Source organism: Haliotis cracherodii, unplaced genomic scaffold (assembly GCF_022045235.1).
Source record: "Haliotis cracherodii isolate W230 unplaced genomic scaffold, xgHalCrac1.p SCAF_1, whole genome shotgun sequence".
NCBI lineage: Eukaryota > Metazoa > Mollusca > Gastropoda > Lepetellida > Haliotidae > Haliotis > Haliotis cracherodii.
Genome location: NW_027266264.1, coordinates 50,151,491 through 50,177,679, shown reverse-complemented (window position 1 = coordinate 50,177,679; position 26,189 = coordinate 50,151,491). Strand labels below are relative to the sequence as shown.

Sequence of the window (26,189 nt, the reverse complement as noted above, 5' to 3'; positions counted from 1 at the left end):
CCCCCATGGCGTTAATGAAGATTCTATTTGTTCAGCAAGCTCATTTATAAAAATAGAAGATATGAAGGCGCTCAACGCGCAACCTTTCCCGAGAACAGAGTTTATTCTCAAAAACACACAATAGTGGTATAGACATTCACAACTTTCAGATAATATGTTATTTGATTTAACACGTCCCTTCACACAACTATAGATTCAAGTGCATTTAACATCTTGGGTGAAACTCCCCTGTATTTTGATATAAACCATAATTTAGATCTGTTGACAAAGTCGAAAGCTTTTTTGAAGTCCACAAAAAGCGCATAAAATTGACCACGCTTTTTTGAAAGGTAGTGTTGAATAATACTTTATAAAATGAAAATATTATCTATTGTGCTATTTCCTTTTCGAAATCCCGCTTTCGACTCGCACGAATTTGCCCAAAATACTAATCTTGCATTAAGAACTGATGTATAAAGTTTACTTAAAGTGCTTAAAAGGGAAACACCTCTATAATTATTAGGATCAGATTTATCACCTTACTTTTAAAAAAACCGGATTATGATACCTGTACTCCATGATTCAGGGAAATAAGATGATTAAAAAATGACATTGAACAACAATTAGATGTATGGCAACAATATATCGGGGGAGGTTTTGAAAAATTCTGAGATAAGGTTATCTTCCCCTGGAGATATAGAGTTTTTTTTAGTTTATAGATTGCTTCTTGTATCTCTTCTTGAGTGATCGCAGAATCCAGTATACAGGCGGCCGTATCATCAGCATTATAGTCAGTATCAGCAGTTTCAGTCTGTTCTGGCAAATCAGCGTCACTTTGTTCAAATAAGTTCTTGAAATACGAAAACCATTCTTATATATTTACACTGTCCTTTTTTGACGACTTGGTTGTATATTTTTTTTAGTCCAAAACTCATTTGAAATATTTATATTAGCTAGTAAAATTTCTCTGACAGATGCATTATATAGTCTCTTTTAGCTCCTTCTTAGGTTATTATATTTATTGCCTTGAGTAATATATAGATGTAGTGATTCACTGTTCTTTGAACTTCTAAATAAATTCAGTAGCCTCAGGGTTTTGATCGATTTAAATCCCATTCTGAGTCAAACCATGGTTGATCTGATTTTACAGGATAAGTTTTCTTCTTTTTCTTCATGAAGTCTGCAGCCTGGTGAATAGCATCAGTAAAAACTTTAACAGCTTGGTCGATATCGGTCAAGCAGTCATTAAACATATATGATATATCGGATGATAGGATATTGTCTCTAGATCTTTCAGCAAAATTATTATTCCATAAAATTTTGAAACCTTCCCCGTCTAGGTGGGTATCAGCTGACGGACTGGTGTGGAATTCATAATCACGTGATTGAAATGTACAACTGACTGGCATATGCGGTGACTCGAAATCCGATATTAAAATCTGAGCACATTGCAAACAAATCACTTGACACAATGACATAATCTATTACACTCGCTCTTGTTAACGCAAGAAATGTATTGTCACCAACGGACGCATCTTAACCAGCTCGACCATTCACAATATTCACATTTAAAACAGAGCACAGATTAAGTAGTAGTTTCCCATACTTATTAACAGATTTATCAGTTGATAAACGTTTCATCTGTAGACTGTCACATAAGAAATCACAATTTTGTAAAGTTTTCATTATATCGTCTTCATCGAAATCCTTATCCGTACCGGTACGAGCTTTGAAGTCAGCCCCCAGTACAATAGACACGTCACCAAGTTGTTGCAAAACATCCATAAGAGAATCTTGAAAAATAGACATTCCACAATTAATGTATTTATCATGATACCACGGTGAATTCTCTGGGTTGATATATACAGAGCCTAACAGTATATCTTTGGGTGTACTAAGAAGTGACTTGTCAAAAAAAACAAATGTACAATAATCACAGACTTTGGAAAACTTAATGAAGTTTGATATTCTTACCTTTATCAGTAATGCAATTCCTCTCGAAAGTCTATCATACGAAGCAGTTTTACATGCCTGAACAGTGCGCGATACATAGTCGTGGAATACTGTAGCTAAATCACAATTATTTGTCCATGTTTCACTGAGCGCCACAACATCAAACATATTTACAAAATCAATAAAGTCATTGTCACATATGTTTGCCATTAAACCATTGATTTTCCAGAATAAAAAGTCAAGATGCGTCACACAGCTGATACCTGAGCCCTGACCACACCCCTATTTCTTCTTTCCTGGTTAATCACTCGAGCGAAGGTGGGGTCCATCTGTGTCCGAGGTTGTGACGCGATTGTCTCCCCTCGTTACACTTCTTGTTTTGGTGTTGTCTTGGCTACTGACGGGCTGAGATGGGTGTCTGTCAATAATGACCAGTTTGCCACACTTAAAATAGCCAAACTTGTTCTGTTCTTTTAGATCCTGTAACTTATCTCGCTGGTATTTCGTTGGGTAAACCAAATCGGATTTCTTTAAGATTTGGACGGAGGCCTAGTGCCCTCACTTTATCTTCTGGGTACTAAACTTTACGATCATTGGTTTCGGTGATTTTCCTGATTTCGTACCAAGTCTATGTGCAGGTTTGTCATCAGCGTTTGCATTGTTGTTTAGCACATCACATGCATATTTCTTGCAGACTGTTGCAGTTTCGTAGTGTTGTTCAGGAAGGTCATACAGTATCACATTATTACGCCTGCTGTACTGCTCCTGTATATCTAGCACTTATCTTGTCTGACAACCGTGAAACACATTCGTCATTCTGTGTGGCAGATGAAGAGGTAGTTTCAAGCCTGTCAGGTCTATCAGCAATATCATCAACATCAGTACGTAATATATGTTGTTGAGATTTTCGGATTTGTCAGCAATTTCGGATTTTATGACGTATACAGTCACATTAAATTTGAGTTGTCTCTGATTTGATCCCCCTAAGTTTTTAATTCAGATAGGAGTTCCTGGTGTTGTTTACCTGCTTCCGAATCGGTTGGAAGACCTGGATTGGTCTCAACATCCCAACTTGATATGAGAAGAACGCTCCGTGAAAGGTCAAAGATAGCATTGTTTACCTTTACGACATTCATTGCCACAAAACGTGTATGGTGAGGAAATCACCTTGAAATCTTCTCGGCTGAATCAAGAAACACTTCTTCAGATAGTTGTGACAACGTGCATCCCACCATCGACACACTAAACAATATCAGAGGCACACAGATGATCCTGTAACATGTTTCTACACCCGAGGTCGAGTGAGCGTGTGGCAGTATATACCTCTCATGGTTCGCCACGTGGCGAGAGCGGAGTCGGCTCGACATATTGAAAGTCCCAATCCTTATTCTCCAGATGTTTAACGAAACACCCATTTTAATCAAAGTGATCACGAGACCTTCGTATAACTCTCTCTCACAGGGGAACTATATAACTCCGGAGTATATACTAGTCCCTGTATAATACATATTGTTCATTTTGTGATGCTGAAGAGAAGAGAAGAGAAGAGAAATGATGTTTCATGTCGCGTTAAAGATTATTGCACCTGTCTAGTTTTATAGTGGTAGCCCGCTGTGATACCACGACGAAGTGTAACAGGTATACACAGGATAAAGGACTCCTAGCCCCCAGTTCTTGTATGATCCCCTTAATGCAGATGCCAGGCGGGACAACAAGTACGTCTTTGAACGTCGTTTGGTATGTTCGGAAGGGTATCGAGCCCGCCGACCTTCCGCTCTCAAATCTTCTCGAGGCAAGAGAGTTAACTGACTTTAAAAGTCCAGTTTCCACCCTTGCCGAACTAGGCTGGAATTACTTGGCTCGATCATAGCGCCACCAGTGGCTATTACCAGTTATGTCCCTTGTAAGCCTCCCCTATGGACCAATCAGATTCCACCTCTCATATCACTTGCGTTTGCTTAAAAAAAAATGGAGGGGCGGTCGGGTAGCCTAGTGGTTAAAGCGTTCGCTCGTCACGCCGAAGACCTGGGTTCGATTCCCGACATAGATACAAAGTGTGAAGCCTATTTCTGGTGTCCCCCCGCCGTTATATTGGTGGAATATTGCTAAAAGCGGCGGAAACCCATACTCACTCAAACAAAATGGTGGCTCCCGGTCAGGACGATCTGATCGATAATCAAGATCTATATTGTGATAAAACAATTCTTACATCGCGAAATGCATCAAATCACGTGAGCACCTTGATTAAAAACATAAAAAGATTTTGAAAATATCTGCTGACAACGAGTTGGCGTTACACATGCTTTGCAAATCGTGCAGTTGACCGAAATCTGCACGACAGTTAACGAACCGGATTTCGATTTCGGTGCGCGCTTTTGATTGGACTATGAATAGACTCGTTAGTCCAACCAAAATGTAACTCCATAATACCAGCCTAGTTCGGCAAGGGTGGAAACTGGACTTTTATAGTCAGTTAACTCCTTTGCCTTGGGTAGATGCCGCTCTCCAGGCACACGCCCTATCCACCAGACTTAGAGGCAGTTCCTTATTTGTAAATTTGAAGGTAATCGGGTACAATCCATGCCATACGCTGTAAGTGACACGTACCTGTACGTATAAAGTGTACATTTTACGTTTGAGAGAGTGATTTGGTTTTTACGCCGCTTTGAACAGTATGCCAGTTTTTTTGCACGGCTTGTCAGCATACAGTGGAGTCAAAGCCCGACATGATGCAGGTCTAAGAACCCACTAGAACTGTTATGGTGCTGACAAACCCAGCAAAAAAAATAGAGGCGAACATGGATTCGAATCTAATGATTCCATATTTTCCAGATGAAGAGCAGGCACAGTTCGGCATAGGTCTTTGAAAGACATTTAGAAGTAATACACATAAGTCAACTTCTTTATTATGAGGAACGCATCGTTTCGAAGTATATGCTTACCCCTTCATCAGGTGAATGAATGCCATGAGGCAATGAGCATATATACAGGTAAGGACAAAATATAATAAGATAACAAAAGGTGGAAAATAACAAGGGGTAGAAACTAACAACGAAGGCCAACGGATGATTGACACTGAAAGGTGATTAGCAATAGACAATGGACATTGTCTATTGGCGCTGATAAGTGAACAATAATAAATGAGTGTTTGTTTGTTTGCGTGTTTGTTTAACGCCGCACTCAGCAATATTCCAGCTAAATGACGGCGGTCTGTAAATAATCGAGTCTGGACCAGGCAATACAGTGAGTGACATCATAAGCATCGATCCACGCAACTAGGATACGATGACATGCATAAACCAAGTCAGCAATCCAGACCACCCGATCCCGTTAGTCGCCTCTTAAGACAGGCAAAGTCGCCTTTTACGGGGCACGGGTGACAAACACTCCTTTATTATTGTTCACATTGTTTAGAATGTTAACCTGGTGTATATTTAGCAATTGTGTCGGCGCTTACGTGAACTATACCGTACTGTGCTTTGAACCAGTTCGCTGTGTTAATGTAATGTTGTGTTATACTGTGCACCAGTAAATCTGCATAACAGTGGTCTGTGAGTAGTAAACACTGGACAGACCACTGGTTGATGTCAAGAACCACGTTCCATGATGCCCCATAACGTGAACACATTCTGTCATGTCTCACATCGTCACCGCCATCACACGACAAGCATGAGAAGCCGTGGAGAGATTCGGAGATTCAAATGCGTTCCGGGCAACTCAACCCGATAAATCTTCTTCTTCGGAGTGTTTTACAGTGTCACGACAGGAAAAACAGCTGACATTATATTACCAACTGTGGATACAATATTTGGGTGATGTGAAAGAGAATGCACCGCATAAAATTGGATGCACCGTTCTGACGGCCAAACAGGTTACCAAAACGTCCGGGAGGACTCACAACATACATACCTTCTCGTGCACAAGTGACAAAGGCATAGCTATGTCACAAATTATCAACCGTAGTAAACATCTAAGAGAATGCTTTGTGATGTGACAATAAGCATCACGATAAACATTTTGAAAAGGAAAAGGATTATAAGGCCTTTACAGAACAAACGATTGTTTCGCTGGGTACTCAATGAAGAGTTCATGCTATATGTTCTATTTTATGCGTGATATATAAATATGTCTACCAGGAGCTACATTTCTCATGTAGACACTCGTTTGCGCTACGGTGTATTGCCTCATTGTAGATGGAAAATAAAAAAAGCTTCATTCCAAATGATAGTTTATTTCAAACAAAATAATACAACGTCTTCCACAAGAGAATGAAGTAGTGACATAACGTGCAATAGTAAGGGTTGCGACAGCAATAGGAAATGTGCATAACGCTATAACAACCTGGAGTGGCTACATGTATATGCTGCAATCTGATTTGTTGAAAAACATCATTAGTTTATTTCAAACATAATATATACAACGTCTTCCACAAGAGAATGAAGTAGTGACATAACGTGCAGTAGTAAGGGTTGCGACAGCAATAAGAAATGTGCATAATTCTATAACGACCTGGAGTGGCTACATACATATGCTGTAACATCATTAGTTTATTTCAAACATAATATATACAACGCCTTCCACAAGAGAATGAAGTAGTGAGTGAGTGAGTTGGGTTTAACACCGCTTTTAACAGTATTCCATTTCTATCGCGGCGTGTCAGCTTTATGTGGCAGGAAAGCCCGAAGACGTTTACCACTTCGGTGAAACTCATGAGCACGGGTATGGTGCTGACAAACCTAGAAATATAATCGGGGCGAACCGGGATTCGAACCCACAATCATAGGTCTCTGGCGTGTCCAAGGGACGCTACTCTGCACAGCGAATTTCTTGCTAAATATCGATTTGGCGAAATGAATACAACGTCAAGTAAATAATAAAGTTTCAATATATATCAGAGCATCTTCGGTTAATATTTTGCAGAACAGCTTCCATCAGTAGTAAGCAGAACAGCTTCTAGCCATAGTTAGCAGAACAGCTTCCATCAATAGTTCGCAGAACAGCTTCCATCAATAGTAAGCAGAATAGCTTCCATCAATAGTTAGCAGAACAGCTTCCATCAATAGTTAGCAGAACAGCTTCAATCAATAGCAAGCAGAACAGCTTCCATCTATAGTTAGAACAGCTTCCATCAATAGTTAGCAGAACAGCTTCCATCAATAGTTAGCAGAATAGCTTCAATCAATAGCAAGCAGAACAGCTTCCATCTATAGTTAGCAGAATAGCTTCCATCAATAGATAGCAGAACGGCTTCCATCAATATATAGTTAGCAGAACAACTTCCATCAATAGTTAGGAGAACAGCTTCAATCAAAAGTTAGCAGAACAGCTTCCATCTATAGTTCGCAGAAATAGTGTATTCGCGAATTTGCCCTAGCGCTTTTCAAGGCATCTTAAATTTACACAAATTAAGACAGGTTAGGACATGTCGACAGGAAGCTGGCGGACAATTGACGGCATGTTTAAGAAAACGATTCAGCCAAATGTGTCTTCCGTATCATTTCTAACTATAAAACAGAACGGTTGCCACTTTGCAGACGCGGTAGCATTACATAAAGTCATGCCATACAAAATGTAATACGAATGAACACAATTATCGTGTGTGTGTGTGTGTGTGTGTGTGTGTGTGTGTGTGTGTGTGTGTGTGTGTGTGTGTGTGTGTGTTGCAGTATACCCAGTATACTGACACCGAGCCGACCTGTCCTTGTTTTAGTCCCCTAAACCGACCTGTCCTTGTTTTAGTCCCCTAAATGCCGAGCGCCAGACAGGGTAACAACAAGTACATCTTTTAACGTCTTTTGGTATGACGCGGGCGGACGCTCTACCATTAGACCACGGCGACGGTCCCTACTTCATGAAGCAAGCGTTGATGGAGACATCAGATGAACATCAGATGGACACATTCCATTCATTGTTGTAATCGTTCATTGCCAGAGGAAACTAGTTCGGTCTATTCATCACAGTGAGTGCGTGCAGTGAACGCTATTACTTCTGTAAAGGTACATGTCCGAGGATGTAAAACGGAAAAAGTATTGGAAATCGGACAATGCATGTGTTAAATAGAGATTACTACAACCAGTTGTTTCAAAACGTATCTAACTAGCTTTCGCTCGTTAGATACGCTATGTAACAACGAGTTGTAAGATCAATGGTATATCTGAGAGACACGAGTGCAGTAATCTGTTTCTTACACACCCTAAAATCGCACCTTTTTTGCATCGAATCGATGCATTTTGTTTAATTCCCATGATCTCAGAGGCGCATTAATACATAATACACTGTCATAAGTGACGTCATCCTATGTATTGCTTACTACCCATGAATAATGTGACCCTACACAAAAAGGTTTCCGACATATTTGTGGATTATCAAGGCGATGACAAAACAAAGAACACGATGGATGCCGAGTTAAAAGTTCACACCTCAAAGAAATTACCAAATATGTACAACAATGTTTACTTCCGTATGACATCACTACCGGTGACCGCCTTTTACAAAATGGCGTGTTCACTGACAACAGTACGCGGGATTTCCACATTAGGGTTTGCGTTGATTGAGGGATCGTATGTACATAAATGTGTCACGTAAGTAATCAGAAACATTCTGACAATCTGTGTACTGTTATTGGTTTACCATGTTTTCCAATGTAACAAAGAGAATTAGTCAGAAATGCAGATAACTACCGTCGTCGTTGTGCGTTATTTAGCGTCAGCCATGGCGTCACACAGGACAGAATTTACCACATCATTGTAATGTATGTATTTGAAATTCCATAATTAGTCCAACGATACTCTTCCCATGAATATTCTCAAACACGTGACCTAGCCAATGTATGCAACAATTAGACGAAAGTACCTCTAAAAATGCTACACAGTGTAAAATCTGAATTTTGCTTGTTTACATTTCAGCAAGTACAGTTTTCCGAGCACAGTGTTTGTTTCCACACCCAATTTATTTCGCATGATTTCATCTAGATAATTGGTGACATTTGTTTCTAAAATGTATGAGAAATTCAGGGATGCATGTAGAGCAGTTGAGTTTGAAATTAAACCTGATCGAATAGGTGTCTCATAACCGGCATTTTGAAAACACAAACCGTTTTCAAAAACATTCTTATCGATTCTAGGCCATCAGCGACGTTTCCAAATTATCATTACTGATTTGAAACCCGACATCACTAATATGTTATTTTTCTACATTAATATTTCGAGTAAATATCCGATATTTAGATTTCTAAACACTCAGTATACTCTCTGGTAAATAACGCCGTGAATTGTGATTTAGAGAGCTTTACGATGTGCCTAATTTTCAGAAGTCACCTTCAGTAAATTTGCTTTGCCTAAAATGACAGTAAATGATAAACAGAAGGGGGAATACAAAACTGTGGTGTGTATGAGTTTGCGTGATGTGTTTTGAATTTTATTTGACTTCGAAGTGAGTGTTGAAGAGGAGGGACATTACACTCTAAAAAACAATACCGTTGACATAACAACAGATAATATAATTGATAATAATAACAAACAAACCCGCAGACGAGTTTGTTTATTATTATTATTATTATTATTAATATTTACACGGTCATGTGGTTCAATACAGACGTAGGTGAACATTCGACTGAAGCACGAGCAACTTATGAATGACTTATACTCAGGAAAGTAGTCCGTCATCATCTGACCTCAGGTCATCCCCATGGATTAGCCAATCACTGGCCTGGAATTCAATCTCACACATATGTTTGATACCAGTTATCTCAAATGGGTTTCTCACCCACAGGTGTGTAAGAAATATGGCATTAAAGTGATTTACATATTTGATACTAATCCGTAAGCACTTGGGTAATGTGATAGTCTCTACAATTTTCGATTTGTTCTACATATATTGTTTACAGTACTCATCCTAACAACCCAAAGCTCTTTGAATTAATTCTAAGGGTGTCGTCTGGTTATTTGATATGTTATTTAAAGACTCCACGTGTTAAAAGTGCATCTTGTATTTATCAACAAATAGAACTAAACCGTTGTTTCAGCTTCAGTGTCACATTTTAAAACATACTATAAATATTAATCATATATTAGTATTGAAGAGATGTGTTGTATGAAGACATTCGTTTCTTTCTTTTGAAAAATATTACTAATGATCTACTACTTCGGAATTTTTTTATTATATATATAATAAAAACTCCTCTGCTCTTCATATTTCCGAATATAATCATTTTAGTTATATTTGCATTTATATCAAATTGCTACTTTTCACAATATTCATAAGAAAGTTGGGGCGGTCGGGTAGCCTAGTGGTTAAAGCGTTCGCTCGTCACGCCGATGACCGAAGAAAGTTTGATTCCCGACATGAGTACAATTTGTGAAGCCCATACCACGTATACCACACTACAACATACAACGCGCATCAGACCACACCATGCCAATCCACACCAACACCACACCAACCCATACAAACCACGCCCAAGGACATCGAACCGTGACCTTTCTGCGTAACGAGCGAACACTTTAACCACAAGGCTACAAAGGGGGCTACCAATACATTGAGGTGAAACAGAGTAAGGCGTCGTAATTCACGGTGCCTGAACTTTGGGCCTAGACGCACAACACAACATACAAACCACACCACACATCACAAGCCCTCACCCCTAGGAATGAGTAAATGGTTTGACTTGAGTTTTGACTTTGAGGTTCTCTAAAAATTGAGAGGGTAGCTTGGTTGTTCTCTCGTCAAGCTGACTTAAACGTAAACGTGCCTGTATGGTGTGCCCCGTCCGAATGATGCGGGGTAAAACCGTTTTCAATGATCTCCCCCTCTAATACCTGGTGGTCGATTGGCGAGTTACTGGATTCTGGATGTTATTGCCTTCTGTGAGTTGTGTTTCTGTCTTGTGGCGCAGGATAACCAACACTCGGTTTCTGAATGAACGGTTACACAGTAAGTAGAGGATAAAGTTGATCGAGAAGTTCAGTTGCTCAGTGAACTGAAACCGAAAGGAGGAATGCATGAGAAAACATTATTATTTTTGAGTGAGTGAGTGAGTAAGTTTGGTTTAACATCGCTTTGAACAGTATTCAAGTTATATCACGGCGTGTCATCTTCTTTTGTTTAGAAAAGCCCCAAATGATGCAGGCCTCAAACATTTACCTTTTTGGTGACAACCAAACTTAGAAACTTAGAAAGATAACGCCACAGTCTTGGGTTTCTGGCGTTGCCAATGGACGCTACTCTGCACAGCGAATCGCCGCACCTTAGACGACTGGACCACGCATACCTCTGTAATGTTTTTAATTTGTTGTTGTTGTAGACAATTGTAATTGCATATTTGAAACTGCATGTACAAATAGAACCAAAGTAGGTTGAGCGTTATTCCCTTCACAGTATATACTTGCAAACATGGGAATGGGACACCATTCGTGCTTCAGATTGAAAGCGTGTCATCGCTGCTTCCAATTATTTCATGAAGCAACATTCAATCACAGAACAATATTTCTTCTATCAATACGTCTATCAAATTGTTCTTACCTGTATCACAGCTCTTGCAATGGACAGTGTAAGGTCCTTGGTCTCATATAAACTGATTTTCAGGCTGAAGCAGATATTATGAACTATGCATGTTGGAGTAACGAGTATAATGTAGGCAATGGTAATCCCTAACAACATGACCGTGGTTTGAGACGCCCTTCTGTTGTTACTTGCACCTGCATTACTATGTGCAACTGATAGTTCCATCCGTATGGCCTGCTGCTTGAAGAGCTTATAACAGGTAGCTGGAGTTAGGATGATCAGAATGGAAGCCGGAATCAGAGAGAACACCATCGACCCGGCCACCAAATACGCCCGGGCAAGGGCAGCTGTGTCAGGGGTGGCGTAGTTTGGAACACAAACACCATTGATGATTTTCGTGGAGAAGGTCCATACACCTGTGAAGATGTACACTCCCAGGTAGATAGTGAGAACAAAGAGAAGTAGGTTCCGCCTTTTGCAAATACTGTTTGCTTTCAGTGGGAACCAAACAGCAATGAAGCGTTCAACGCTGATGGCGACAATAAACCAGGAGGATATAATCTTGGATGCTTTGTGAACAATGAAAAAAATATGACAGCCGCTTTCAGTGAGGGCACGGATGTCAAATCCGATGAGTTGTCTGAAGAAGATGTTGCTAAAGGGGATTACCATGCTGTAGGTGGAGTCGGATATGGCCAAGGCGACGAGGAAGGGGCTGCAGGGAGAGTTCCAGAATGTTTTACTGAGCATCACAATGATTGTGAGACAGTTGCCCGTTAGACTGACGACAAGGAGGGTAGGCACTGTTACATAGCCCACGTATTTGATAACCATGGTGATTGTGGTCTCTGTTGCTGCTAGTGGTGCATAAGGGGAATCAGGAAACTCTTCATGACTTCTATTGTCAGTTCCATTTTTGTTAGTGATGGGTCCGTTAATTCCGACCTTCGACGTGTCTTTGCTCTGCTCATTCAATTGTTGGGGCGGATCGTTGTGTTTTACAGGCCATGCACCGCTGAACAATGCAATAAACAGGACTACATAGCATCCAATCTGAGCCATTCTGCAAAGAATAAATATGTAAAGTAATTTATCTTTTCAAATGACACAACGGAAACACAAATAGTATAACCAGTGAACGAGTGAGTGGTGTTAAAATGCATCTTAAAAATGCATCTCAAAAACATTAGAAAAAGGTAACCAATAAAACCGTTATAGCTGCAATGAGGAGTTGCATTAGATATAGTTTGTGACAGAGAACTTTTAGTTCGAAAGGAATCAAAAGATAAAAAAAACATTTATCACAAGGTATTTTTGACATTTCATATTTTATCATTGGATTGGTTCCAGGTTATCGTCCTTTAGTTAATGAAACAAGCAGAGACATTCAAGATATATTTCATTTGGAGCATACGGAGCGAGTCACAATATCAATAGAGAGATGAGCAATCTGGCACGTAGGCTTCTGTATTTTTCCGATTACGACACACATGAGCTCATGGTCAGATCTAACTTTAAACGAATCAAAATGAAGCATTGTGACATGTGACAAAGACAGGCCTGGCCCGAACACTACAATATGATACTTATACTTTAACATTAGGAGAGGAGAGCGCGGTTTGCAATCGATCGAGTCGAATCCCAATCGTTCTCCCCAGTTTTCCCCATTTAGTGACGAGTCTGGTGTGTCTGATCCTGTCCTGTTAATTAGAAAGAACCGTTGACCCTGTCGTTTGTCATGTTGATATCTTTTTGTATTTCCATATGTATATATATAGCTGTAAACGCTCATGTACCACCGGTGATGGTTTCTTTGAGAAATAACCTGAATCTGAATCTGAATCTGAATCTGATACCCCCAATGTACGCGTATATACTTACTCTGACTGACTGCTACAAGCTGACAGCTGTTTGTGCAAACCAAAGGCGACGCTCTCACATGTAGCTGGATGTTTTCCCCGCTAATAGACATGAGGTGGCAAAACATGAATGTGTTACATGTAATTTGTAGTGCGGGCTTATGTGTCAGTACTAAACATACGTGCTTATATTGGATTTGTCCTCATTTCTTAAAAGAAGACTTTGGCCAAATGAATGAACACATTCATTATTAAAGTAACAGAGCGTGCTTTTTATTAAACCCATACAACTCGATAAATTAACATTACAGAAACTTTTATTCTATTTGGCATACCGTCCCCCAAACACCCCTTATATACATTGGAATCACTTTGAACATGCCGTTGAAATGCGCTAAACAAAATGTTCATTGTGTTATTACTGTGTGATTACAATGAAAAATCTGCTTAGCTACACACACATACACATAATATATATATTGTTTACACACACAACACGCACGCGCACACACACACAGGCAGTCAAAACAACACTGGGTAGCTTTCAGGAAGTTCATAATATATATCCCGGTTAGAATAAGTCTTCAGCAACCCATGCTTGTCGTAAGAGGTGACAAACAGGATCGAGTGGTCAGGCTCGCTGACTTGGTTGATGCATGTCCTCGTATCCCATTTGCGTAGAGGTTCATGATGTCAATCACTGTATTGTCTGGTCCAGTCTCGATTATTTAAAGCCGGTCGCCACATAGCTGGGATATTGCTAAGTGCTGCGTTACACAACAAACAAACAGTGTATATGTCGTTCAAGTTCTCAGTTGAAGCGAGGCGACGCATGGTGCTGAAATATGTTATATCTGCTATCGTCACACATCGGAAGGTCTATTAGAAAATGTATTTCATTTTCCAGGCTGTTGCAGAAGAAGCATTTTCTCTCCTAGATGGGGATTGCATGTCTTGTGTACAGCCCAGTTTCAAAGGCTAATGGTGGTCTTGAATGTGACATGACCCCTAGTTAAGTGCTACTGAGATAATACTCTTGAACACTTGTTTTGTTTTAAGATCCGAAAAATTCTCAATTAAAAACCATGTGCTTATATTCATTATTCTAAAGTTCTTCAAACCACAGCTGATAATCAACAATAGCACATTTCTGTTTTATCAATGTAGAGCATATTGAAGTGGAAGTGATCGTAAAAGCAACATCGATAGCGCAGTGTGATTCAAGGGGGGAGACAACCTCTGATGCCGAATCAAATGCGCCAAAAATAGAGATACCACAAAGGACCAGTGATGTTACCTCGACAGTAAATGTAACATTCAACATTCGTGTTTAAACATTGTTCAACTTGTTATTTCTGTCGTGTGCCATTTTTGTTGTTGTTTATGCCAATTTGTGTTGAAAAGAGCCCCTTATCTCATTCTAGCTTGTTGTGCATCTTGTCAATAGTTGATTTGTGATATGCGTCAAGAAGTTGTGTCAGGAAGAGGTGTTCTTTCCAAGGTGTCCACCAGTTTTACCACTTGTGCAGGTACTAATGAATGGACACATGGAACGTCTAGTGTGAGACAGGAGATTGACAAACAATAGAGCCAGGTGGTAAGACATAATATGCTATGAGTATCAGTATCATTATCTCCTGAGGCTCATTATCACAAACCCATTACTTACACAACACTTACCTTTATGTAATTTTTGGTAATTTTAGATGCAAATAACATGTTTTCATACTGGAAATACTGTTATCAAAAGAGTCTTGGTGAAATGATTACATGATGGTGCAGAAAAAAGACCAGCAATTAACACAACAAACGTGATGCAATCGCGTTACTTAATACAACCCACAATATATAGGGCGCCTTTTTACTATTTATTCCTTATTTGATGTCAATAATTCATTTATAGATACGAAAGAATGAATTTTATTTTATTTTATCATGAAAGCTTACTTATATTGCAAATCGGATTTTTGATATCAGTAACAGTAATGTATCATCTAAAAAATCGAATATCGTATTGTATCTCTAGCATTCGTCTGCGCGAACGTTTTGCCCATTTTTCAATAATACATGAAGATAAGTACAGTATCGTAACATTTACATATATAGTCATATTCAGATGATGTCTCTACATATAAGTTAGGGCAATCTTCTTCCCTTTGTTTAATCAGTTTCCCCCCTGGCTATGAAAGTGGAACACGGGCTTTATTGTTACATATTTATCTTGTTATCATTCTATCTTAATGTGATATGAATATTATTATTTACTATCATACTTAATGTTTTAAATGAGACTTCATGTTTTAATGAGACATGTCACCTCAATTTACAAATAAGCTCAGCACATTTGACAAATACTCTAATAGATATGACAAGTAAACCATTAATGTACGTTGAAAAAAATGATATTGTAAATGTATCTGTATGATGTATCCATGATCAAGAAGAAGATACATTGACAGTAGCGCTGGGAATTTATTCAACAAGCCCGTGAAAACAACACTGCTTTAGCTCAATGTTTACCCCTCCTGGCGGCCATTGTGCAACGGCCATCATACACACAACCTCGCGCTCACGTCTACAGGTCTCTTCCTGTGGTACGGTAATTAGTAGAACCCTCTCCCCAAAGTGTATCCTCCACGATATAACCTACTCTCATTAATTAAATGCTGCCCTTTCCCAGCGTCACGGCTATGGAGCTGAGACAAAGAGACCCAACCGCCATAAAGTAGTTAGGGTCCAATAAAAACAATGCTCCACCAAACCTCATAAACATGAGCACTGAAAGTCGTACAACAGACGTTTAATGTCAAATCACCAAAAAACATGTGAACAGCAATAACATTTAACAGGATCATGTATTCTCTTAACACCATCGCAAAACATCATGTAGAAGCCAAAACAGTATTCACATTTTCCAACAAAATCACATCTAAAAATGAGACATTAGCAAGTACATATAATAAAATGTGTGTTAACATTTTTCGTCAGGAAATAAAAAAAATATCTCCTTGTCACCACATCTAAATTCAGCTTAACACGGGTTCTCCTTTGGTCAAAAGTTTGCCCCCCTCCCCTGCAATGAGTGTGTCACGCGTTGCACACAGGTATCACACGGTGGCGGACGGGTTCCAAATGCGTGACCAACGGGGTGCACACGAGTTGCGTAACGCGTTGCCCATGCGTGTAAGGGGAATGAACTTCTAGGCAGTAGTGTAAATATAATATAGTTTTATATATATCTTGCACTGTGTACAGTATATATTGTCCTGTTTGCTGTTTCATAGGTAGACACCCTTTGTTCTTGGGGATTATCCCGCCCAACTGGTGGGAAGACTCCTCTCCTGCTTATCAGAAACGTTGCATGTTCGTAAATGAGGTGTGTTTTCATATAAAAATTGAATAATGAAACATGTAATATGCTGCAGAAATGTGTATGTGACGTATATATTTGTTGAACTGTAAAAGGATATTAATAGTTGTCATATAGTGGACAATGTTATCGATGCGATAAATCGACATCATGATCAGAAAAATATGCAAATGACGTTATCCAGCAGGAACTACATTTAGGATCCCTACATCGATGCAATGTCTGCATGGTCAAACTGTTGACAAACGGTCTCATTTGACTGGAATCCATGAAATGACATTTTCGCGTTGTCGCACTTACAAAAAAACAAGCAAAGAGTGTCAAAATTAACCTAAGCGCTACAATGTGACAATGCGTCAACGCGACATTTTGACCATTTGTGGCATTGTCGCGCATTTCAACACCTTTCTAAAACACATTTTTGATGGGGCGACAATGCGGCACCGTGACATTTTTTCACCTTGAAAATGTCGCGCTGTCGCATTGCTGGCCTTTGGTAAAATAAAAAACATTATACAAAGCGCGACAACGCGACAAATGGCCAAAATTTCGCGTTGTCGCATTGTCGCGCTTTGGTAAATTTTGACACTTTTTGCTTTCTTTTGTCTCTTTTAGGATTCCATACAATTGGGTCAGCCAATGCTTTCACAAGGTTTTGGTCGCTCCGTAAGCAGATATAGCTGCAAATCACCTGGCACTTCATAATAAATATCGCAGGTCATTCAAACATTATTTATACTCGGTTTCTAAAGTTGAGCTAAATTACGTCTTAAACATCCAGTATTTTAAGAATGACATTATTTACCGGGGGTAGTTACCATCGTGTATTTCCGTATCGTAAATATCAAATTTAGCAATATAAACTATGTGCTAGTAAGAGAATTTATGGATGTCAACTTCTTTATTACGAGGAACCTGATGAAGGAGTTAGTATATATACGAAACGTCGTGTTTCACATGATAAAGATGTTAACATCCATAATTCTCCTCCATATATTTATGTGTATCACTGCTAAAGTGTTTCTCATAAGAAGTTGACATCTAGAAATGCTCTTCCTTATGTGTATCACTGCTAAAGTGTTTCTCATAATAAGAAGTTGACACCCAGAAATGCTCTTCCTTATGTGTATCACTGCTAAAGTGTTTCTCATAATAAGAAGTTGACACCCATAAATGCTCTTCCTTATGTGTATCACTGCTAAAGTGTTTCTCATAATAAGAAGATGACACCCAGAAATGCTCTTCCTTATGTGTATGCCCTTCAAAGACTCTTTAAAGATATTTACCATACTTAAAGACACGATGGTAATGCACTCAACTAATAATCTCCATTTTTGTTCCAATATGAAATAATATCACAATGTTGTATAGCCGTAGCTGACATAAAATTGATTTTACAATTTGACTTTTGTATGTAATTCATGCCGCACACAGCAATATTCCAACAATATAACGGCGGTTCGTAAATAGTCGAGTCTGGACCAGACAATCCAGTAATTGACAATATGATCCTTTATCTACGCAATTGGGATACGATGACATGCATCAAACCAACTCGGCGAGCCTGACCACCCGATCCCGTTAGTCGCCTCTTGCGACAAGCATGGGTTGCTGAAGACCTATTCTAACCCGATCGTCACGAGTCACTTGTACACTGTAGCGTTTATTCAGCAGCTGCTGGCTGTAGTTAGTATAATATGTTTAGACTAAGAAAGAACTTTATTCAGCACACATACTAAAATATATAATTTCTATGCATTGCAACACACACACACACACACACACACACACACACACACACACACACACACAGAGAGAGTCATTAATATGCGTGATATATAGTCACTTCTTACAACAAGCCTGGGTTCCTGAAGATCATTTCTAAACCGGATCTTCCCGACATTGTAAAATCTGAAGACAGTTGTCATTCCTTCACAAAGATATTTTAAGTTCTGACGTACATGCTAAACATACAAGAGGCGACTGAAAGAAACATAAACAAAACGTAATTGAAATAGTTACCTTCAAGATGATCAAGAAGCGAGACAGTTTATGGCAGAACTAAATATCTCAGAATGACAAATAGAAATAGGTAAATCACATTATATTCAAAGACAATGTTAACTGCTATTAAGAGTATTGGCAGGCAGTTCAGCATCATCGCGCCTGCATTGTTACTTGCCTGTTGTTTACACACAATCAATCCATATGCGGAAATGAAGAAAAAACAAGAAATGATATTCATAAACGGTTTAAGCTGAATGGGAATTACAATGATAAACTAAAATATTTGAATAACCTTTCCACACAATAACAGGATTAACGCGCTGATTTATCGATGATTGATGTATTTTGTGTGCCTGTATTCAGTTCGTAAACAGTAAGACAGTAGTGGGATTTCTGGAAAGTGTTACCTAATTATATAAGAAAATAAATTAACTATTTTGGTATCTCTTAGATAGACAGACAGACAGACAGACAAACAGACAGATGTGTGGCCCGTGAAGATCCGGAGGCGACTAAGCTTGTCGTAAGGGTGGTCAGGCTCGCTGACTTGTTTGATGCATGTCATCGATCCCAATCATGGATCGATGCTCATGATGTCAATCACTGGATTGTCTAGTCCAGACTCGAATATTTACAGACCGTCGTCATATAGCCTGAATCCTGCAGAGTGTGACGATAAATAACAAACCAAACCAAAACTATTTGTCAAGATGAACCTCAAAAGAAACGTCACCATGGATAGATATATGAGAAACCTTATTTGTCCAAACACTGTAAACATACTTTGAGACATATTAAAAAGATGAAACTTGGCAAAACTGTTCAAGGTTGAAATTAAAGTGTCAAATGTTCTTAAAGTGAAACACAACACTAGTCCCTTAGACAATGGCATCACAAGTCACAAGTCAGTATCTCGTGTGTCTGACATGTGCATTGATGACTGCCGTGCAGTTCAGCTGCAGTTGTTGACCTTGGTCGGACGTCATTCAGCCGTCTTTGAATCTCGTCTCACAGGTGCTCAATGGAATTTAAATCGGGACTGAGGGCAGGCCACTACATGGTTCTGATGGCATTCTGCTGGAGGAATTGAAGTCTCTTGGTGCTCTCGCAGTGTGCGCACGGGCGTTATCATGCTGAAACTCGTGGTTGCGGCGACGTGCCAAATGAGGTATGGCGTGTGGTCTCAAGACTTGATCAATATACCGAGCTGCTGTGACACCATTGCCTATCCTTGGATCGATGTTCTGGAAGACCACAGGGTCGACCCTCTGTGCAAGACCAATTCCACCCCATACCATGATGCTCGGACCACCCCACGGGTGTCTCTCAACAACACAAGTATCCGAATAACGTTCCCCACGGCATAGCCAGACTCTCTCTCTCTCTCTGCCATCTGCTGTTCAGATACAGCAACGGCTCTCGTCTGAGAAGAGGACTCTTCTCATCTGCTTGTGGGGCCAATGCTGGTGCTCGGTTGCCCACTGTAGATGGTACTGGCGATGACGTGGTGTCAGAATGGGTCCTCGGTGTCGCCTGTGACAGTGGAGGTGTCCGCACTAATGTGTCGCTAGTGTGTCCCCATGGTCTGTCGAGCAGTTTCCGCAGCAGTAACAAAGTGATCTTGAAGATGCTGTCGCACAATCTGACGATCATGACGTCGGTAGGTGACCCTTGGTCTTCCACTACGTGGTCGGTCATATGTAGGATTGGTGGTCTGGTACCGTTGCTGGAGCCTGTATATGGTCTTTACGTGGACTTGAAATGCATTGGCTACTTGCCGGGCGGTTTGTCAACCTTGCAATCGTCCAAGGGCTTGGTGTCGCTGACTTCTTGTCAATCTTGGCATGTGGTAGCAATTCAATAACGAATGAATGTTATCCGATCTGGGTGGATTTGTTTAGGGCAAGAAATGGGTGAACGCATGTGCTTTTCAATTTGCACGGAACTCACGTGCATCGGGTTACCATGGCCGTTGCCGTGATGCGTTTGGGCGATCGGTTTTTATTGTCATCTGCTTCCAATTATATGATCAAATTTCATTTTTCCGGACTGGTTATGTTAATTTTAGAAACTTTGACAAAAATTACCCAGATTTAAATGACAACTTATCATGCAATGTTACTTGGGTGACGTTTCTTTTGCGGTTCAGTATATCAATGTTTATTCGATCTAATTTACGACAAGGAGTATCTTGAAATCACGTGGTACCTGGTGAGCGGTCGAGCTGGGTATCTGACTTATTAAGTCCAGCTGCCATCTGTCCCTTCTTCGATCATACCAACATCTTAGACAATCAACGATAGAACTTTTTGTGAGGTTGGGCTGTTTTTGCAATAATGATTGAAGGTAGGAGGCTAAAATTTATCAGATCTTTTATGCGCTGGTGGTACAGCATAGGTAGACAGGGCACAGGCAGAAAGGTAGAGGCCAAATCCTTATTTCGTCAAACAATCTCAGACGGATGGACTGTTAAGGTATCAAAAATACAACTATATATTACATTATAGAATGTGACAGATACATTGACACATACATGCATATTCCTAGTCCTGTCAGATGAAACATTGATATATTTTTAAATGCTTCTATGTTTACATTAGAAAAGCAAATGAACCATGTGTTTTGTTTTCCATATTCGCACACGGGCAGTACCCTGGACCTTGCTATCTAAAGTATGATCCTTTAACCGGATCATCCGAACTGTACCACAATACTATTTACCGGTGATACCTTTCTTGTATTTTCATCAGAATATATTTTGCATTTGGAAACATCTATAAAGTATTATTCAGGATATACCAATATACATGATATATATTTTACTGAGTCTGTCGAATTCTCATGACTTTAATTTTTATTGAACATTGAAAAACAGCCTACTGCTTCAGAGGCTTAATGGAAATGCTGATTGATTACATTAACACAGTTCAATTTTTCGAAGACTAGACGATTTGTACATATCATATTAAATATAAACATTCATACATGTATCTCTCTCCCTCATTATATCTAGTATTTTTTCTCAAATATAAACAAAATGCAATTAACCGTTGTTGTAGATATATTTTGGACATGTCAATTTAATTTGTGATTACTGGTATATGTTCCTGGCCCACCACTTATTGAATAAAACATGTACCTAATGATACGCCCAGCTGATGACGGGCACTAAGGAACAGCACACTGATAAACCTGCCGTCATCAGGCCCACTGATCACTAAGGCATACAATGAAGATATTAAGTCGATAATTATAATGTTTGTATTGTAGTGTCAATCAATCGATCAATCTAAATTCAAGCGCTTAAGGTGAGGTGAAATGGGGTTTAAACGTCGCGTCCAAGATTATTGCACTTATATAGCGACGTGCATGTACGTGTGTGTTTGTGTGGCTGCTTGTACTAGCCCGGACTGATGCCGATTCATAGTGCTAGCTCACTGAGATACCATGCCGCATTTTAACATGAATACCCCACTCAGGCACAGTATACTGACTCCAAGCTGACCAGTCCTAGTTTTAGGACCTTAACGTCTTTTGGTATGACGCGGTCGGGGATCGAACACCTGACCTTCCGCTCTCCAGGCGGACGCTCTACCACTAGACCCTGGAGGCGGTCTCGAACGCTTAAGAGACCACAGGCCTATAGTACATATGATAGAGGTGTTGCAAACAGTCGTATATGAATTATGCAATGTAGATTTCAATAACACTTGGTAACACAATTTGCTAAATCAATACAAAGAATAATTTGTATTAACTATTAGTGAAAATAACCTTTCATTCTTCTTCAAATATTAAGGATGGGTTCACAGGTACTCGGAATGGAGTAACATTTCCATTTGTCTCAGTGAGGCAATCAAAACTATCATGCATCCAGTAACATGTAAAAACGGCATGAAGGCAGAAAAAACAAAAACAACAAAAAGAATAATTTATAGACATACTGTTTTATTCTTTGACAAAATTTCAAGATTTCAAGGTTTCAAAGTTTTGAAATTTTCACTTTGGGTGCGTTGTTCACAAATATGTGAGACGTGTCGCCGAAACGCCACCTTAAACGTTTCACACGTGAAAATTATGGAAAACGTACTGGCTGTACTTGGCTAAAAAATGCAAACATCTGTCTACAAATTTGTCATATGTTTTTTTGCACGTGGTTTGATGGAGGAAGTGTCATGATAGGGTTGGGTGGTGTGTGTGTGTGTGTGTGTGTGTGGTGGTGGTGGTGGTGGTGGTTGGGGGGGGGGGGGGGGGGGGGGGGGTCATTATCATCCTACACACAACGTACGAATTTTAAGCTTGTTCGCGTGCAGGGTTTACGTTACAGGGACGAAATTTTGCAGCAACACTTCCTGCCTGTGACGTCCAACGTGAGATTTACCAACGCCAGGCCGCACACGGCTCATAGCCAATAACAACGCATATGAGCTTCCTTGGCCATCCAGATCGTCAGATTTGAACAAAACTGAGCTTGTGGTGGTCATAACAGAAAGTGAACTGACGTCACCACTGTCCAGCTGCACGACATCCGTGTGTTATGAAATCCGGAATATCATATAGACAAACTTTGTTGCTCCAATTATGTGAAATTTCATGTTTTACAGAACAGTTGTTCATCCCATTTCATGCTTTGAAATATACCTATTAACGGCTATGCGTTATTGTTGGAGAGTATATATTTCAGACAACATTATTTACAACATTGTTATGACACGTCATCATAAATTACAACATTTATTCCCATTGAACTTTTTATAATATCTAGATGAGATCAGAGCAACGACCAGAAACATGTTTTCCAACGACAATACAATGTAAACATGAAAGGAGCATCATCAGTGGCCTACAGACGCGCGTTAATACAAATATTCGACACAACATAAATATGCGTCCGAAGTTTACGGTGTCTGGTAAAATGTTCAATACCTACATGTAAGTAACAGTATGATTAGGGACCTGAGTCGCAGTTGATCGGGATATGGCGTATTTGCGACAACTGAAAAATTCCCGAAGAAGGTGCAGTACCTTCCAGGTACAGACAAATGATACTCCAATGAAGAGACCTTGCAGTGTGTTGAGGGTGATATAAAGATAGGTTATGACTGGGTGAGGCACAAAAGCAGACAGAAAACCAAGCACCCAGGTCAAACCCATAACGAGAAAGAGTTTGATGTAGATGGTGAATTGGTTTCTGTAGTCAGGTCCGAGCCTGCGGGCAGATGTTCGCTTTACCAAACATATATTAGCAACTGTCATTGTGAAGAAAATAATGTTCAGGGTGACAATAAGAGCAAGTGGAGTAGCAAAGAATACCAACAGCCCTAACTTCTTACTAAACCAACAGATCCCATCCCCGTAGCCAGGCGCGTATTGAGAATCTGGGAAAGTCAAGTCAAGCGTTAATCCAGGTATGGTTAGTAGCAGTGGAGTCAACCAAGCGTACAAACTGTATGTTACATAACGACTTAAGGGCTTCTTCGAAACGTTTGCTGCATTCATTACCCCTGTAAATGTTGACCAAACATCATGGGCAATTACATTCATCCAAATGAAGGCAGCTAGAAAGAAATAATGCATTGCAACACTGATACTCTTGCACACGATGTAGCAACCTTCTGTTTCAGGTGCCGTGAGCATTAACACTTCTGCAATGAAAAGAGCTACAGAGAGAGAAAGGACATTACACCCAGGAACATTCCTGAGCTTCCGCAATGTGGCATATACTACTATTGTCATTAGAAGGGATACAAGTGATAGTATCGTACCAATGCCACTGATTATTCCCTCAATACTTGAGACGTCTTTTCTCGTTATCAAGAAACGTCTCAGAGACTCTGGGTGTGAGTTCCTGGAACTAATGCAAACCAGAGCGTCGGTTCCGTTCATGACGATGTCACGCTGTTCGTGTACAATCTGTGACGCTCTTTCTTGGAGGCGGCCGTCTCTCAGCACTGTGTACTCGTTTTCATACAATGTCACCCGAGGGCAGTCAGATAAGTTCCTGTCGTGAGACAGCGCGTCTGTATCGTTCAGTATAGTGCCATTGAGAGTGGTTGATATCTTGCCTTTGAGAGAAAGTATGGGTACACATTGGTTAAGATGCATTACAAAATCTAAAGAACACACAATTGGGCGACATTTTCCAGTAAATGGGTCAAAGATCTCATCACCATTGCACTTAATGTCTATATTAAAGTTTGTTTTAACAACTCGTAAGAGAGAACCCTCTTCCTTTGTACCTACTCCGGTATTAATGTTAAATAAAATTGAAAAGGAATAAAATCCCAATAGACTAGATTTAATCCCACAGTCATCGAATTTCACTGGCACAATGCAACCAGGCGTGCTTTCATTGTTACATGCAGCAATTTGGGGGCTCTTGTATATCTTCTCATTACTATAGACAAGCTTGTGCCGGCAGTCCTTGCCTTGTTTGCAGATTAGCAAGTTGTCTTCCGGACATGTCTCAATAACGTGTTGGTAACAAGGGCGAAAAGCAGGACTACTTAAATGCTGCCGGTATACGAGAACACATTTAGGTTGAGATAAGACTTCATTGAAGGTCAAAGAATCATTCAGGCTTAAGTTGTAGTTGTTCGGGCACTTCACATTTGGCATCCAGAAATCTGCTTCCTCGCCATGGCACTGAGCACAGTAGATGTTCCTATACATCAGACCCGTCTTTCTTCCAGTAACGGGGATACTGCGAAATGCGTCGTTTGTCTCCTCGGCAATGCATAGATAGGCAGTTTCTTTGTTAAAATAACCCCGGGGACATTCTACTACAACCTGCATATGCGAAACCATTGACACACCACAGATTGTAATACATTTGATGTAGTTGTGCATGTCCCTGTCTATGCGCTTTTGTGTTGAATTGTCATCGACGCAACAGTCACCGTAGAACGAGCAGAGCTCATCACAAAAACAATCATATTTTCTCGAGAAGGAATGATGACTGAAGGGATGCTGATCCTGTTGGTTCTTGCAATACCATTCTTGGCAGGTGAAGTCCGTGATGGTCGCACTGTCTTCAACCTCGCACTGTGTTTGTACCACAAATATACATATGACATATGCCAGCATCAGGCAAAACTTTGCTTGGTGTTGCACAAGCATTTCCCTGATGCTGAGGCTCTTTCGTCCAAGCTCACACACAGAGAATCACCAAACGGTTTATGCAGTAACTAATCACCTGTATATACACAGGGCAACACAACAGAGAAACTCGCGACATCTCCTCATTGGTTCGCGTACCAATCCCTCAATCGTAAGCTCTGGCTGGACAGCTATCGATCAGCTTCTATACATGTATGACCGGGGGTGGTAAGCTTTCGCTGTCATAATAACGGATACGTTGTGTAATTATATAACAAGTACTTATTATGATTATCACCTCTTGTGAGTCTCCGTGGCAATCTCGCCATGTGTTAATCTGCAGTTCGTAATGAGACACCTCTTGTTGACTACAGAACAGAACAACATTTCATTTCTCTCAGGCCGAGTGCATCGGCATATGA

At 40.0% G+C, this 26,189-nt stretch overlaps 1 protein-coding gene across 1 annotated transcript; it reads right to left on the bottom strand.

Annotated features, from left to right (window-relative positions):
- Positions 1–10,741: 10,741 nt before the first annotated feature.
- LOC139456144 (galanin-like G-protein coupled receptor npr-9) lies at positions 10,742–12,495 on the bottom strand. The gene is made up of 2 exons (XM_071237692.1): positions 11,452–12,495; positions 10,742–10,909 (listed from the first exon to the last, which is right to left on the bottom strand). Exons 1-2 carry the CDS (start codon positions 12,493–12,495, stop codon positions 10,742–10,744), a joined length of 1,212 nt encoding a protein of 403 aa, XP_071093793.1.
- Between the last annotated feature and the right edge of the window lie 13,694 nt (positions 12,496–26,189).

Excerpts from the sequence above, each read along its gene's own strand:
- LOC139456144 (XM_071237692.1), bottom strand. The coding sequence starts at position 12,495 with ATGGCTCAGATTGGATGCTATGTAGTCCTGTTTATTGCATTGTTCAGC. Across the intron at positions 10,910-11,451 it reads TTGCAAGAGCTGTGATACAG|TTCACTGAGCAACTGAACTT; the intron begins GTAAGAACAATT and ends TTTCGGTTTCAG.